The 15,261-nt window shown below is 38.3% G+C and overlaps 2 protein-coding genes across 2 annotated transcripts; one reads left to right on the plus strand and one right to left on the minus strand.

Moving 5' to 3' along the window:
* Positions 1–310: 310 nt before the first annotated feature.
* si:ch211-14a17.10 (putative leucine-rich repeat-containing protein DDB_G0290503) lies at positions 311–13,306 on the plus strand. Its single transcript, XM_058643597.1, has 41 exons — positions 311–1,156; positions 1,490–1,510; positions 2,193–2,261; positions 2,340–2,429; positions 2,519–2,587; positions 2,682–2,771; positions 2,861–2,947; positions 3,059–3,157; positions 3,304–3,369; positions 3,654–3,743; positions 3,835–3,921; positions 4,014–4,103; positions 4,212–4,301; positions 4,462–4,548; positions 5,218–5,268; positions 5,374–5,442; positions 5,553–5,636; positions 5,732–5,818; positions 5,972–6,055; positions 6,150–6,218; positions 6,309–6,398; positions 6,475–6,564; positions 6,651–6,740; positions 6,835–6,897; positions 6,982–7,044; positions 7,425–7,487; positions 7,818–7,901; positions 8,011–8,097; positions 8,310–8,393; positions 8,796–8,864; positions 8,947–9,036; positions 9,116–9,205; positions 9,315–9,404; positions 9,500–9,589; positions 9,687–9,767; positions 9,877–9,939; positions 10,393–10,455; positions 11,214–11,360; positions 11,473–11,514; positions 11,601–11,648; positions 12,299–13,306. Exons 1-41 carry the CDS (start codon positions 1,090–1,092, stop codon positions 12,850–12,852), a joined length of 3,687 nt encoding a protein of 1,228 aa, XP_058499580.1. The 5' UTR covers positions 311–1,089; the 3' UTR covers positions 12,853–13,306.
* Positions 13,012–15,196, minus strand: c1h14orf119 (chromosome 1 C14orf119 homolog). The gene is made up of 2 exons (XM_058643612.1): positions 14,196–15,196; positions 13,012–13,546 (listed from the first exon to the last, which is right to left on the minus strand). Exons 1-2 carry the CDS (start codon positions 14,502–14,504, stop codon positions 13,373–13,375), a joined length of 483 nt encoding a protein of 160 aa, XP_058499595.1. The 5' UTR covers positions 14,505–15,196; the 3' UTR covers positions 13,012–13,372.
* Positions 15,197–15,261: the final 65 nt, after the last annotated feature.

Genomic DNA, 15,261 nt, shown 5'->3' on the forward strand with positions numbered 1-15,261 from the left:
CTGTCTTCTCTCCCTGGCTCTTCAAATCTAAAGTTTTTCCACTCATAATAAAGAACCTTTTACTGAAAGCTCAAAAATAGGACAATACGAGACAAAATGAACAACAGTTCTCAGTTTCTCTCAGCTTACATCACACACACAGTGTGTGTTCCGCTGGGGTCACATTAAAGGCCCATAAACCTTTGTCTTTTGTTCAAATTATACGTCACATAGTGGATAACTATTAGTCATGACACAGTATGACAAAAATGTTACTCCTCAATATCAAGCAACCTTTTCTAAAAAATATATATATAAATAAATTATATAAATCAATGTACGTGGTGTCAGAGGTGATATTTGATTGCAATTACAACAATGCACACACGAGGGCGCTCTTGTTCTGCCAATAAAATATCCACTTCAACAGAGCCTTTCTCTTTTTTTTCTTACAAGGACCAAAAAAAATATTAAAAAAATAACGGTTAGTGCTAAACTTTATCTTCTCTCATCAGCTGCTGAAGATCTTTGCTATTGTTAAATGACTTCTTGTGTTCTTTACATATTTCGGAGTTGTCGGTGAAGGTTCTCAGTCATCCAGGTCATAGACATTTCCAGTAGTTAGTTTGTTTTCTTACCACAAATGACTATAAATGGTCACCACCATTGCCCTATTTGCCTCTGGTCAATTTCCAAGACTTCTGGTAAATGGAGGGTAAATGACCCTGCCAGGAGACATGTAGCCAAATCAACATCAGTTGACCTTTATCAGAATCAGAATCAGAATCAGAAGAGCTTTATTGCCAAGTACGATTTGCACATACAAGGAATTTGTTCTGGTGTCATTGGTGCATAACAAGCATACAAAATTTTAAAATTTACTGCAAGTATTTAAACTGGTCGACTAGGATTAGATGTTTGTCCAGTAAGTTTTTGCCTGTGTGTATATATGTGTAATATTGACACTATTTGTCAGTTTGTTTATTCTGGCACTGCTGGCCCCATTTTCGGGAAGCATTTCCAAATATGGATTATAAAGACCCGGTGGTTAAAAAGTATAAAACCTGCTGATGCAAGGAGAGAGTTTTAGTAAAGAAGACAGATGGTGCAATGACTCGCTACATTTGGATTCCCATGCTGCTCTCATGTATGTTTACTGCCTCTGACAACAGACAGGGTAAGGGATCGCGATTCATCCGTACAACACTCAGTTAGTAAGCAATGTCATTGTCTGTGATCCTAATCATGTTTTAAGTAGTACATATGAATTTCTACCATGGAAGCACAGAGTCCCACGATTTAAACGAGATCAAAATAAAGCAGTCTGAGATCAAGATCAAGTCCCAGAAGGAAGGATTATTCTCTCTTGTCTACTGTGATTGGAATGTACAGTGAATTGTATTAATTAGTCAATCCAGATGTGTTTAATTGTATTATATGCTCAACTGTATTTGTCTTTATTCCTTGTGTCGCAAATGGAGTCTCAATGTGTTGATTATTTTTTATACAGTTCCTCAGGACACCTGTGTCGGTGAGTGGTTCTATATACTCATTTAGTACTGGTATAAGAAAGTAAAAGTGTAAAAATACTGTATTTTGTTTTTTGTTTCACTGACATTTTATACTTTTCTTAGTTACAGATACAATGCATACAGCAGGGGTGTCAAAAATACAGCCCGCGGGCCAGAACTCGCCCACCAGTTTATCCAATCTGGCCCCCAGGATGAGTTTGTGAAAATTCATCCTAGAATCTAATCATAATATGAAATATTATATTTTTCAGTTACAGATACCTGTAAATGGTTAAATTAGGCTGTAACGGGTCAGGGAAGGATCCAAATGCAGTACACGAAGGCAGACAGTTGGTAATGACGTTTATTTAAATAAAGTTCAGCGATAGGTCAATGACGAGCAAACAGACTCTGAGGAGATAGCAGGAAATGGAGCTAGAAATTTCAGGTTGTTCATAATATGTTTTGTAAAAAGATACTTTATTTAATGTAAAACGAAGGGAAAAACTTTGATGTTAATAGGTTATTATGCTATTATTTGACTGGTCTGGCCCACTTGAGATCAAATTGTGTTGAACTAAAATGAGTTTGACACCCCTGGCATAGAGAATTGTGCAACAGTTCATTAAAGCATTTGTAGCAACTGCTAATTTTCTTTAAGGCCCTACATTAAAATTTAACACTGCTATCACGTCTTGTCAGGCATGAAGGAAGAGTTGACGTCGCTAAACACGCAACTTCAGGAGAAAACTGCCCACGCTAACCAACTAAGTACTCATTCTTTATAGACTTGCAGGATATTGCTAATCTGGACTGTTGCTCTGTGATAACCTCTTCATTTTCCATCAGATGAGGTCGCCTTTGGGTTAAAGAGGGACGTCAGAGTGCTGAAAATGCAGCTCGACACATGCAGTTCCACAGCCTCGGCAGTCACTGGCTGTACGCTATTCCATGTGAAATCTCAGTTTACTGACAGTTTTCGACACGTGTGATGGTGATTTACTAAAAATGCATGTTTCCCCCGACAGCTTATCAAACCCAACTGAACAACAAAATGAAACAACTGCTACAGACGTTCGATGGGGATATGTTTCAGCGTAAGTTTGCTCAACTGTAACTGCTTGCATGTTGCACTGATCTTCACTGCATGTCATTTTGTACAGACTCTTCATTAGACTTTTTTTTTTTTAGTTCTGCAAATCATTTCTCTGAGCAGTGATGTGACAGTATTACAGAGGAAGATCAAGCTTTCAGCTAATTCTACCCAAAGTCAAATCACACGTGAGTATTGTTTTAAGATTTTGATCTGTTTTTAAAATACATATTTAATTCAAATGTCTCTGTCTCATATTTAACTGCATGTGTTGTAGTGCTACAGAATGAGCTGCAGGAAAAGATCAATGAACTGAATAAGAAGAAGCAGGAAATTGAAGGAACACACCCAAACACAGGACTGAGTAAGAGCATTTTCAGAGTAAATCCACTGTGAAGGGCAAAGAAGAGAAAGATGGCGTCTCTTTTTGCAGGGGAACATGGTTGTGTATTGACTGCTATTTGTGTGCTTTTAGTTGTTGAGATCATCTCACTACAAAATCAGATCTGGGATTTACAGCAGGAACAGTCAACAGGAGGAGAAACTGGAGCCCAGCAGCAAAAGAGAATTACGGGTAAACTGTTGCCTGCTTGACGAAAACATTTTGTCTTTAATAATTCCCATTCTACATTGTGACAGAACACTCAACAACTTTTTATAACAACAAATAAGACTTCTTGGACATGTCATGTACCGTATACCTCAATTTAACTGCATCAGATCTACAAATCGTACTGGACAGGAAGATCGTGGAGCTGCGAAGAGGAGGAGACGCCAGCTCTGCACGTCAGTACATCTCTTCACATTTGCCAACATTTTACGTATAATCAAAGGTGCTACGTGTAAGAAGTATTATGTATTAATACTATTAAGTCATAGCATGGCCATGATATGCCATCAGATGAAAGAAACATGTTAAATTGAACTGACTTCACTGATAAAGAAAATACGTGTGGGCTGCAACTCTTGCTGTTCTACACAAATCACCTTTAACAATGTTGACAAATGGGATCCAACATTTGCTGACATATACATATATTTTTATTTTTTTATTTTCTCTGGGCCTCTAGTGCTGGAACTGATTTCTGTGCACAGCAGGACTGCAACGATACAGAAGCAGATCAGTGTCCAGATTCAGAAATCCAGAAGTGATCATGTTGGTGAGGCTCTAATCCGTGTGTTTCAAGGTCTCATTGTTTTGTACGTGTATCATAGATCCTATGTCAAACGTCATTCTTGTTTGCTTTTCAGATTACCAAAAACAGTTGAGGCAAAAAACGGATCTCCTTAAAAGGATGATTATACGCTTGAATCAAGAAGAGAATAACACAGAACTTAGTGAGTGTGCAGGTCAACAAATTGAAGTTATTTTTGTTGTTTGTTGCATTTGTGGCAGCAATTCATTTGACCTCCCCTTTATTTTTCACCAGCCAATGAAATTTTGACTCTGCAGCTTGAAGTGCAGCAACTCAGACAACTCATGTTAAATGCTAGAAAGATAACTGATTCCCAAGTTAAAGGTAAAGGAAAGACCCCAGAGTAATAGAACTACACATCTTTTCTTACAGTTTGGTTTGTAAGTATGTAAAACATTTTTTACATACTTTTTTTTTCTTCTTTCATCTTAGCGCTCAGAGTTGTTTTGGAGAAGGAGACAAAAAAGCAATACATCTTACAAAAACAATTAGAGGAATCAGAGTATGTGCAGTCACAAATGAGTAAGTACAAGATCTCTGCTCTACAGCTTAAAATAAAGACTTGGCTTCAATAAATTCATCGCATAGTCACTTAAAATAGTGAAAGAAATTTTTTTTCTCAGAAATCTTTGTTTTCTTATCATATTTCAAAATAAAAGTCCAACACTGAAGTCTTTTTCAGTCATTAAGATCATCAACATAATGAAAGAGTTGAGAGAGTTGCGGGAGAATGAGCCACTGCAGACAACATCTACAAGCAAAACCACCAGTGAGTCTTTCTTAACTGTTTGTTAAATGAATGCTTCAAATGAATGAATATATGAACAATAATAATAATAATAACAACAATTATAATAATAATGCATGAAAGCTGCTGTCAGTGATGTCGTCTTTCGGGGGAACTTCCTGTCTGATTCTGCTTTCAGCATTCTCGCCCCTTCTCCCTGTGTCACCTCATGAATGCATCACGTAATTGGGAAATGGGCATTTATTAAAAGCCATTTATTTTAAAAGCCAAGTTGCAATAAGGACTTCTGTTCCTCCACCAGAGATTGGTCCATTATCAGCCGTCATGCTGGGTTCATCGTCTATTTTCTTCTAAATGGGCACATCATTTACAAAAGTGGCATAATGCTCTACTGGGGAAGACCTGAAGCGAGCGATTGAGATCATTAACTCCTCAGGGAAATGTTTACTGATGTTATAACTCAAGTGAGAAGTAGGCAACTTTTCCCTGAGTCTTCCATTTAAATGGAGGTCTTTTTGCCAGCAGTACAGCGGCCCCCTATGACCTAACATCATGAGCAAAGTTCTGGCGTCTGATTAAAGTGCTGTGGGATACTGGAAAAGTATGGTATTTCACTGACAGGAAACACATATTTGCGTGTTACCTTCTCATTCTTGTTCACATCTGGTAAACTATTGTGTTTTTAAACAGCTATTCAGACTGTCTCTCTGGACAAAAAGCAAAAAGACGCTACAGCAGAGGGTAAGACGTCTTTAATTATACTTAGAGGAAGATTTCATATTTCATAGAAAATGCATGTGTCTCAGAGTTTTCTGTGTCTCGTTTTCTTTGTCTCGTGTTTCTCAGAGGTAAAGACTGAATTTAACCAGAAGATGAAAGAACTCAACAGAACTGGAGACGCCACAGCAGCACTCAGTGAGTCAAATCTCTCCACTTGACACAAGAAATGTCTGCTGCGCTGTTTCTCAACTGATTTTTATGTGGATTTTTAAGTGATATTAACTAAAATAAATGTTATGGGTCAGTTCTGAACATGATAAACCTACACAATGAGCTGAGGACTCTGAGGGTTCGGATCGCTGCTACAAACGATCCACAGAGGATTGCAGGTGAGTAACCCAGGAGAGTTCTGACAGCAGTGTGCACTTTGTGTTGTTTGAAGTGATTCTCTTCATGCCTTCTGCTGCGTTTGCTTCTCTCACAGAGCTGCAGAGGCAACTGGAAGTGAAACAAGAAGAAATAAACTCTGGAACTGCAAATATACAAAGACTGGTCACTCATCCAGAAACATGTGAGCTCAGTGATTTGATCCTCACTCTGTGTCATTCAGTATTCAGAAGGTCCAAAAAGAAAACTTCAGGGCATTTCAGGTTCAAATTGTTGTATGGATCAGTGTGAAAGATTTGTGATCCAAGCAAACTTACTGCATGTTTGTCTGTCACAGTTTTATCAATCATTAAGCTACAGAAGGAAATCATGGACCTTCAGCAAAATCCTATTAATGAGACTACAAGTTACCAAGTTAAAAGTAAGTCAGTTTTAAATGACTCTTTAGAGTGAAGTTATTTGACAATTTAATCAGACATGATGATAAATGTTATTGACATTACTTATTTCCTAAGAGTTGCAGGCCAGATTGGACGGTTTTATCAGCGAAGTAGATGACAAAGACAACGAAAACACAAAACTGAGTGAGTTTTAAGTAAATGTAAGACGTCATTTATACAGTCAAAGTATATACTGCCATACACTGTACACATTCTCTGCTGTGGTGTTGTCAGTGCTGAAAGTTGTGACACTGCAGAGTCAGGTGGAGCAGCTGCTGAAACAGCTGTCAGAAGCCCATGGGTTACAAATCACTCAGGTAAACGGTGAGTATCAACATCGTTACAACAGCTGACAGAGGAAGTGACAGTGTTGTGTTCTTAACTGTGCGGTTCCTCTCAGAGCTCAGAGATGATCTGGCAACAAAGAAGAAAGAACTGCAGGAATATGTCAACGAGCTCCATGAGAAGAACCAGACAAATGCGCGGCTGAGTGAGTAAACCGGTTTACGCTGTGTCTACATTTATTATCAGGTCTCAAATGTGTTTTCTGTGTCATGTATTTTATCCTCTCATCAGTTCTGACAGTCACTGATCTGCACAACCAGCTCAGAAAACACGAAGCAGAGCAACTCAATGACAAAGCAATATTCTTATTAAGAATTAATGGCAAGTATCGTAACACCCATCTATGATCACTGAATTCACTTAATACCATTTAGCTCTTTAATAATCTCAAGCAAACCTTTTCTTTTTTTCATAGAACTGAGGGAACAACTGAAGGAGAAAGTGGAGGAGCACCAGCGTGATCAGGATAAGATCCAAAGTCAGTTCAGTCCTTACATGCTACAAAAAATAGAAATAATCATTTACTTGAATATGAATGTGTTTTTTTTATATATATATATAGCTCTGGAGAGTAAGCTGAACAGTACAGAGCTGCAGTGTTCCAATTTTGAGCAGAAAATTAAAGGTGAGGTAAATCTGTTCACTTCTTAAATGGTAAATGGTCCTTTTCAAGTCTTGCCCAAAGAAGACTAGAAGAGCCGGTAATCAAACCCACAACCTTGTGACTAAAAATTATGACTTCACTAACTCAAATGAAGGATTACTTTAAAATGATGTTTTGTAAAATTATGACTTTGTACCTCAAAATAATGCCGTTTCTCCAAGACAAGACTTGCTAACTCAAAACAATGAGAACATGTGTTATTTTTCTGAGTTAGTAGGTCATTGCGATTTTTATGTATCTGCTGTCGATCAGCAGTCAGTGCTTATTAAATATAAAATAATAATGAATTTGTGATGAATTAATCTGAAAAGTAAGATCACCAGTTAAATATGTCCTTGTAGATGTGCAGAATGACCTGGACGACAAACTAAAGGAACTGCAGTCGGACAGCATCACTTCAGTTGGTAAGTGTCATGTTGGTGCGTTACAGGGTTTTTTTTAGGCAGCAAATGTGATTTCTGACATTTCAAATGTCCCCGCCCAACCACATGGAAGTCCAGGTTACATTATATTGTTTGTACAGTGAGAAAATGATGAGAATAAATGTGTTTGGTTCCACGTGAGAAGGAATTAAGCCAGAATTTTCACACTAATGATAAATAATCACACTTTCTTGGCTTTGCACTATCATCGGTGGTTCCATGATCTTCGATCATGTTGGAAAATCGATAAAGAATATTAGAGAATTTGAATACTGCCCTTTATTTCAACTGTTTTGAATTGGGTTCTTTCAGCTCTTCAGATTTCTATGTTAACGCTGCAACAGGAAGAGTTGAAGAGACAACTAGAAAACACAGAGTCCACATCAAAGATAAAAGGTTTGTGTGTTGGATGAATGCACAAAACGTGGCAATGAATACAACATGACTACTCTCCATGTCAGTTGCAGGGAAACTACTCAGTAATCACTTTTTCTTGATCCTGCAGAGCTTCAAAAACAATTGGAAGAGAAGAAAAATGAGTTAGACAAAAAAAAAGAGGAGCTGAAAACAAGAAGTGCTCAATCCCAAAGATGTGAGTGGGACATACAATACACTTCTTTGGTTTGAATGTAATTATTATTTGAAATAACATAGCTTTTCTTATTACTATTGAGATTATTCATAAAACAAATTTAAATAAATGTAAGAACAGCAGTTCAGGACGGTAATGGAAATGGTAAGGAGATGTAAATGTGTTGTAAATCTGTCTGTCTGTGTTGGATTAATGTTTAACTCTTCTTTCAGTTCTAGAGATCATCCGAGTTCAAACAGAGATCGAGGGATTTGCAAAAAACGCAGTAAACGACACAGATTACAATCTGATTAAAAGTGAGTGCATCAAACACGTCTTCACTGCATTAGCAAAGGACTCCAGACCAGGAATACTGTATAATTAAGAAAAATGACAATGGCAAGGCAACATAATGTGTACAGAGTGGTCAGTCAATGTGGTTTACAGAAATACAGTAAAAGAAGCACAAAAAGCACATCAATACAAACTATTTCATTTAAAGAAAGGAAACAATATAACAATATTTAAAGACTGATTACAAACAAATACAAATGTAGTGAAAGGCAACGTGACAAAATGTTGATATATATATTTTTTAAAGGATTTAAAATAATTTACTTAAACATCTCAAAACCATTATAGACTACAACTTAGTCAACATGGTGACAGTTACATACAGTAAATATATTTGACTCATACTAAATGTCACACATTTGCAGCACTTCAAGGCCAATTGAAGCAGCTGGTTGACGAGATTCAAGATGAAAACAGTGAAAATACCAAACTGGGTGAGTCAGCAAAATATGACGTGACGCTGTTGTTGTTGTTTTGTTGTTGTTGATAAATCTGACGTGATCATTGTTCTGTTAGTGTTCCAAATTTTGATTGCTCAAGAAGAAATAGCCAGACTGAAGAGGCAAGAAGAGAGTCAGGCAGAAGCTCCATTACAGAAAATAAAAGGTGGGGAACTGTGAGTAAATACAAGTTAAATCTATGTTTTCTTACATTTTGAAGAAAAAATATATATTCTGTCTTAAAGACCTGGAGAATGAACTGGAGGACGTCAGAACACACATTAAAGAGAAGACTCTGGCTCTGGACTCGAGTGATTTTAGGATTGCTAATATGAGTGAGTGTTTTGTTGTTGTTCTATGTTGTTTTCACATAGAATTATGAGGAAAAAATACAAGTTTGGTTCAGAATATTAAAGCTAACCTTTATTTATGTTTTTATTTAAGCGGCTCATATTATGGAACTTCATCAGAAAATTAAGCCACTGGAAGATGAAATATCACACCTCAAACAAACAAATAATAAGGCCCGTGCAGGTACAGTTGTGTTTCAGCGTAACGTGACAGGAACTTTCGTCAGCTATATGATTTTGAATTTCCTTGAATTCCCTGACCTCTAAATGTTTTTTTAGAGCTTCACAGGAGACTGAATCTTGTCACGAGTCAACTGCAAGACAGTGAACTTCAACTCAAACAGGCTGATGAAAAGACTTTTAACTTGAGTATGACACCACATAGATTACATAGATATTTTATTTTCTGACACCATGATTGTTTCCTTTAGGCACAGAATAACTCTGTGTGTGTGTTTTGTGCTAGTAACGGAGGTCGCCGATCTGCAGGAAAAACTGAAAAAGACTCAGGCAGAGGCATCCAAAGCTGCTGGGAAAAGCATCATCGGTTTGCTTCTGTGCTTCTGCACTTCTCACACAATTGTCATCGTTATTTTCTGTGCATATTGAAATGAATGAACGGATATTGTATTCTATTCTTAATCCTTCTCTCTCAGATATGGAGCAACGCGCTGAGGTACAACAAAAAGAGAGAAGAAAACTCGAAAACTCCAATAGAGGTGAGTATGGTAATATACACCACAGTGTCTTCTGCCCAGTGCTATACTAAGAAACACAGAGATTCGCAAAGAGCTGATAGGCTTCATTAGCAGTGGGTGAACTCATTTGACAATGTTTTGAATTTGTTATGTTTAATAGTAATGTACTACAGCTTTAAAAACACATTTTTTATCCTTGTGAAGAGACACAGTGTGTGTTTGAATACAGCGCACAGTGAGGACGCATTTCAATGGCAGAACGGGGTCTCTGTGTCAGTCCCCACCCTCCCACTAAATGTGTTCAGGAGGTGACATAAGGAGGGAGGACAGGACATTAGTCAAACGATCATAGTGTCTTCATATGTCCTGTACAGACATGGGAAATTGGGGGGGAAAAATGCATTTTATTTGTTGTTGACATGAATTATTTTGATTAGTATTTGACACATGTCTCCGTGTCATCACCTCTTTCAGAATTAGAGCGGGAAGTCAGAGAGCTGAAAAAGTGCTGCAAAGATAACAACGCCCACTGTGAAGGTGAGAGCTTCCTTCTCACTGCGCGACACATGTATCTGTGTCGACGTGTAGTAGTTTGGAATTGAATACGGACGGATGAACAAAGACAGCTGCAGCAGAGCCCGAGAGAGCCCGAGAGCTCCTGCAGGAGCAGCTGTGACATAAGAAAGTCAACCTCAGACAGCTGCAACAAGAGTTTTAGGAACAGATGAGCGAGTCTGCAAGACAACAGCATGAATTCTATATTATTTTTATATATTGTTCCCTCTCAAAGCCTTATATAAACAACAGCAATTAGAACAAATATCAAGAGAAACTGTAGATCAGTTAAGGGCACAGAGGAATTAAAATGAGATACTTCACTTTTCGAACTTAAAAAAACATTAAAAAATTCTGACTATTAATACATATATGAAGATAAATAAACAAAGTAATATTTTGTATTTTGTTTGTTTTATAAATCACACACTGACAGGTAGGTGAAGTAATCACAGTAGAGTACGGAAAAATAACCTTCAGCCTGCACCTTTTCGGGTCTATTTCTTGTGAGTGTGTGTTTAAAATGTGTAAACACAAATGTGCCTGCATTTACTTGTGAATATCTGTGACCGGAATAAACAAACTAAATTCATAAGTGATTTCACCTCTTGACTCACACCAAGAAATGAGATACAATCAGGGTGTAACAGAGAATATGTGATAGTAAATCTAACGCAGTCTTTGTGATATCCTGTACGTTTTTGGTCCTCTGTATTGTTTTAAACTTTACACTGACACAGAGTTAGAGGCAGACATGCAACAGGCTTTGCTGCTAACTGAAGCCCTAGAGCAGAGGCTGCGCAAAAAAACCATCATGGTTGACGAGCTGACAAAGGACCTGGAAGAAGAAACCAAACACTTTGACAAACTGATGCAAAACTACACAAGTATGTACAACTGTCAGGTTCAACACACTCACTCATGCTCACAATAAAGCCATTGGATGCTCATTTTCTATGAGATATATATACATCCTGGTCTTCTCTGTTTCAATGCCAGACCTGCAGACTGAGAAAACCAAAATTGAGGCTTTGGTACAAGGTAACAATTATTTCTCTTCTCTTCAGAAAACAGAAAGTGATATTACATCACATGAGCGGTTCTCACTCTGCTCTGTCTCTCCCCAGATCTTCAAAACAGACAAAATGATGTGGACGCCAAGACCATTCAAACAAGTGCGTCACATACAGTATACACTCACCAGCCACTTTAATAAGCACACATCTTTGTAAATTAGCAGGAGTGGCACCCCGTGTGCTGCTGCAGGCCATCTTTGGTTTTTGCGTTAAAACTGTCGATCACATTGAACCAGCCTCGTCATTCCTCTTAACTCAAACATCAACAAGGCATTTTCGCTTAAGAGGACCAATGTTCACAAAATATTTTCTCTTTTTCAGAGCATTCTCTGTAAACACTAGAGATGGTCATGTATAAGAATCCCAGTGAATCAGCAATTTCTGAAATACTTCCATCTGGCAACAACTGCCATGCCACATTCGGTGGCTCTTAAATGACCTTTCTTCCCCATTGAGATGCTTGGTTTGAACTTCAGCAGATTAGTATGGGCTGATCATGTATGAGTGGGTGTACCTAATTAAGTGCTCAGTGAGGGTATTTTTTTTAGTCTCTCTGTTTCTTGTGTAGTGGAGTTTTTAACATGTGGTGGTTTACCAGGCAGAGAGAACGGTATAATAACAGAGGCTATCCATTTGTATTATGGGAAATGCAACATTGACAATGTTGAAGCATTTTTTTTAAATGTAATTTGTCTTTTCTAAATGTTATGGAAAGCTACACATAATCTACAACTTTTCTCTATTTACAGGGAAAGTGACTCTTGATCCAAACACAGCACACCCGAGAATATCTCTGTCCGCAGATAATACCGAGATGGTCACTCATGATGAAATGCAAAACGTCCCTCACAATCCAGGCCGCTTTGATGTGGCCCTTGCTGTTCTGGGCCAAACTGGATATTCAAGTGGAAGACATTACTGGGAGGTGTCTGTAGCTGAGAAACTGTGTTACCATATTGGAATGGCCAGTGAATCTGCTCCAAGAAAGGGAATATTTTCATTCAGTCCCAGCAAAGGTTTCTGGACTGTAGTACTTAACAAACAAGGCCATTTCAGAGCAATTGATAGGTCACCTGTTACACTTCTACTCCCGAAAAAACCCCTCACCCTGGGTATTCTGCTTGACTACACGAATGGACAGGTCTCTTTTTACGATGCTGGGGCCAGAGCTCATTTATACTCATTTCAAAGTCAAAAGTTTGAGGACAAAATCTATCCGTTTATCAATTTTTGTGTCGAGGAAGCTGACAGTCATAACCCAATTGTTGTACTTACTCCTGGGTCAACTGACTGGATACAATAGGGAACTAGACAAGTTCAGTTTTATCTTGAGTGTAAAATCTAAGCAAAGCAGAGCATCTATTTAGTAATCATCAGTTGGTAACAAAATATTCTGTGAGTCTTTACAAGTGCTTCTGTTTTAAGTGCTCTTGAGTATTCCAGACAATAATGATAACAAATATACAACAACTCATGTTCTTTAATTAAAGCGTAACAAATTGTCAGTCTGTGATTTAATCAATAAGTCTGGTTTAGAAAAAGAAATGCTTGAAAATTCTTACACCCAAATGAGAAACCATTTTTATTTCAGGTTACTGCCACAACGTGTGAAATGGCAGCCCTTAAATAATAAACAAAACGTCACAATAAAAAAGTATAAATGTATAACATGTTTCGATAACAGCTTATATCGAACAGACATACCTGCTCTTAATACCAAATTATTTACCTTCAACAATAAATCCAATTCAACATACTGTTATCTCTTGTTTTTTTTGTTTTTTTTAACAGTCACTTGTTTAAGGTCACAGAGTTAACATTGCTCAGTCTCTTCCTGCTGTACCTGCCACACAGCTGTAAAATTGGGACACAAACTGTGGATCTCTCTCCTCCAGTATGTGTAGGAAATGATTCCTCTCCTCTTCTCCCCAAGACTCAAACCACTGGGTCCACAGGCGCAGTTGGCACTCAAAGATGTTCGGTAGATGGTCTTTAACCTTGCATAGAGACACAAAACCCCCATCATGACTCATGTCTACTACAATATGACTACTGCTGTGTCAACACCAGGAGAATTGTTGTTATCTCACTAAGCTGCATACACAATGAAGACATTATAATCTGACCATCATGTATCCTGAAAGAAAACACCAAGAGTACAGTATAACAAAATTAAGATGTATACATAAAATGTACAGAATTCTGAACTCAAATCAGCTTAAAGTTAATATTTATCTCATACATTATTTTTCTTCGGCACAGCGCCCCCCCATTTGGAGGGTAAAGTAGTAGAAGATGGATGGATTATTTTTTTTTGGATGTAAGTGTTGCAAAATAAAACAAATGTTTCTTTTGGTTGAGCAACGTTGTGTATATTTTGTTACTTAATTTACTTTGTTAAACTCTTACATGCTATCAGTTGGACCCAAATTGGAGAAAAAGTGCCCAAACATATCAGCAGAAAAAAATGGATACCCTGATTTCTATATATCGTCACTGGGCAAAACCCACATTGGTCGACCTCTAGCATATAATGCATGTTTTAATCTTGCTTATTTTTGCCCGATTGTTCGGATTATTGCTATATACATAGCAGTGTCCTCAGGCTACTGTCTTAATCGGGCTACAATCGTAATACTGCTGTACCTGCAGACTACTGAGTGAGTCCAGTAGAGTACACACTTTCCCCGGCACAGCTTTACCGAGCAGGTCCTGAAGGAACCGTTCCCTCTGGATGGCGGACCAACCCTGGAACCAGCTCAGGACGCACCGCTGCTCCTGGAGGGTCACGTAAGAGATGGGCTCCGGCTGTCTGACCTGACCCGCATTCGGAGAAGTGCAGGACAGGTTCTCGAGGCTGGGGGGGCTGGATACAACACCCTGGGGAGCTGATGGAAAGTCGTCCGTGGTAGGCGCACAACAGTCGGTAGCACCGCTCCAGTGTTGTGCCTCCATTACGCTGATCGTGGAGGGCAGGATGGATGTTTACGTTTGACAGCGTGCTGTTGTTACCGAAGGCGATTCAAGCCTTGACTGACATGACCGAGCCGCAAAAAACCTTGGTAAACAAGGATGGTTTCAGCCTCGGGAAAACAGAAGTAAACAGTACCGCATCCGCGCTGCAACACTATGTAGCTTTCTAACTATATATTTTGGCGAGACCACCGTCAGGGTCTACGTTTATAGTCAGCCCTTCAATTAATGTCAGATATTATCAGCCTTTAAAAGTTGTCTCCATTTTTGACGCCTAGTTAGAGAAGCAAAGCTGATGATCCAGACTTGAGCTCGACAATGTCGTCACTTCCTCTTCTTTCTTCTACTTTGTTGGCAAACAAAGTAAAAATGAATTACCGCCACCAACTGGTAGGGAGTGTTAATCACGACATATAAATATGCCTACTTTGTAATAAATACACCAATAAATAAATAAGACACTTTTGTTTTGAAAATATATCAGGTCAAAGCAAAAACACAGCTTAAAGTAAGCTATCTAACTTTAGTAGAGGAGTACGCAGTTAACAAGCGGTGTCCTGTCGATCAAGCTTGCGCAGATTTTACGCATAGTTCGTTGTTGCCCGGTTAAAAGCGATTAAAAAGGGAGGTTGTTTATAGTATATAAAAACAATAAACCCACGAGTAGAGCGTGTGTATTTGTAGTTTAAATAGTTCAGCGACCGTAAGTTTATTTGATGGTTGTTGTTTTTTGGGGGAA

The sequence above is a fragment of the Solea solea genome, chromosome 1 (assembly GCF_958295425.1).
Source record: "Solea solea chromosome 1, fSolSol10.1, whole genome shotgun sequence".
NCBI classification, from domain to species: Eukaryota; Metazoa; Chordata; class Actinopteri; order Pleuronectiformes; family Soleidae; genus Solea; species Solea solea.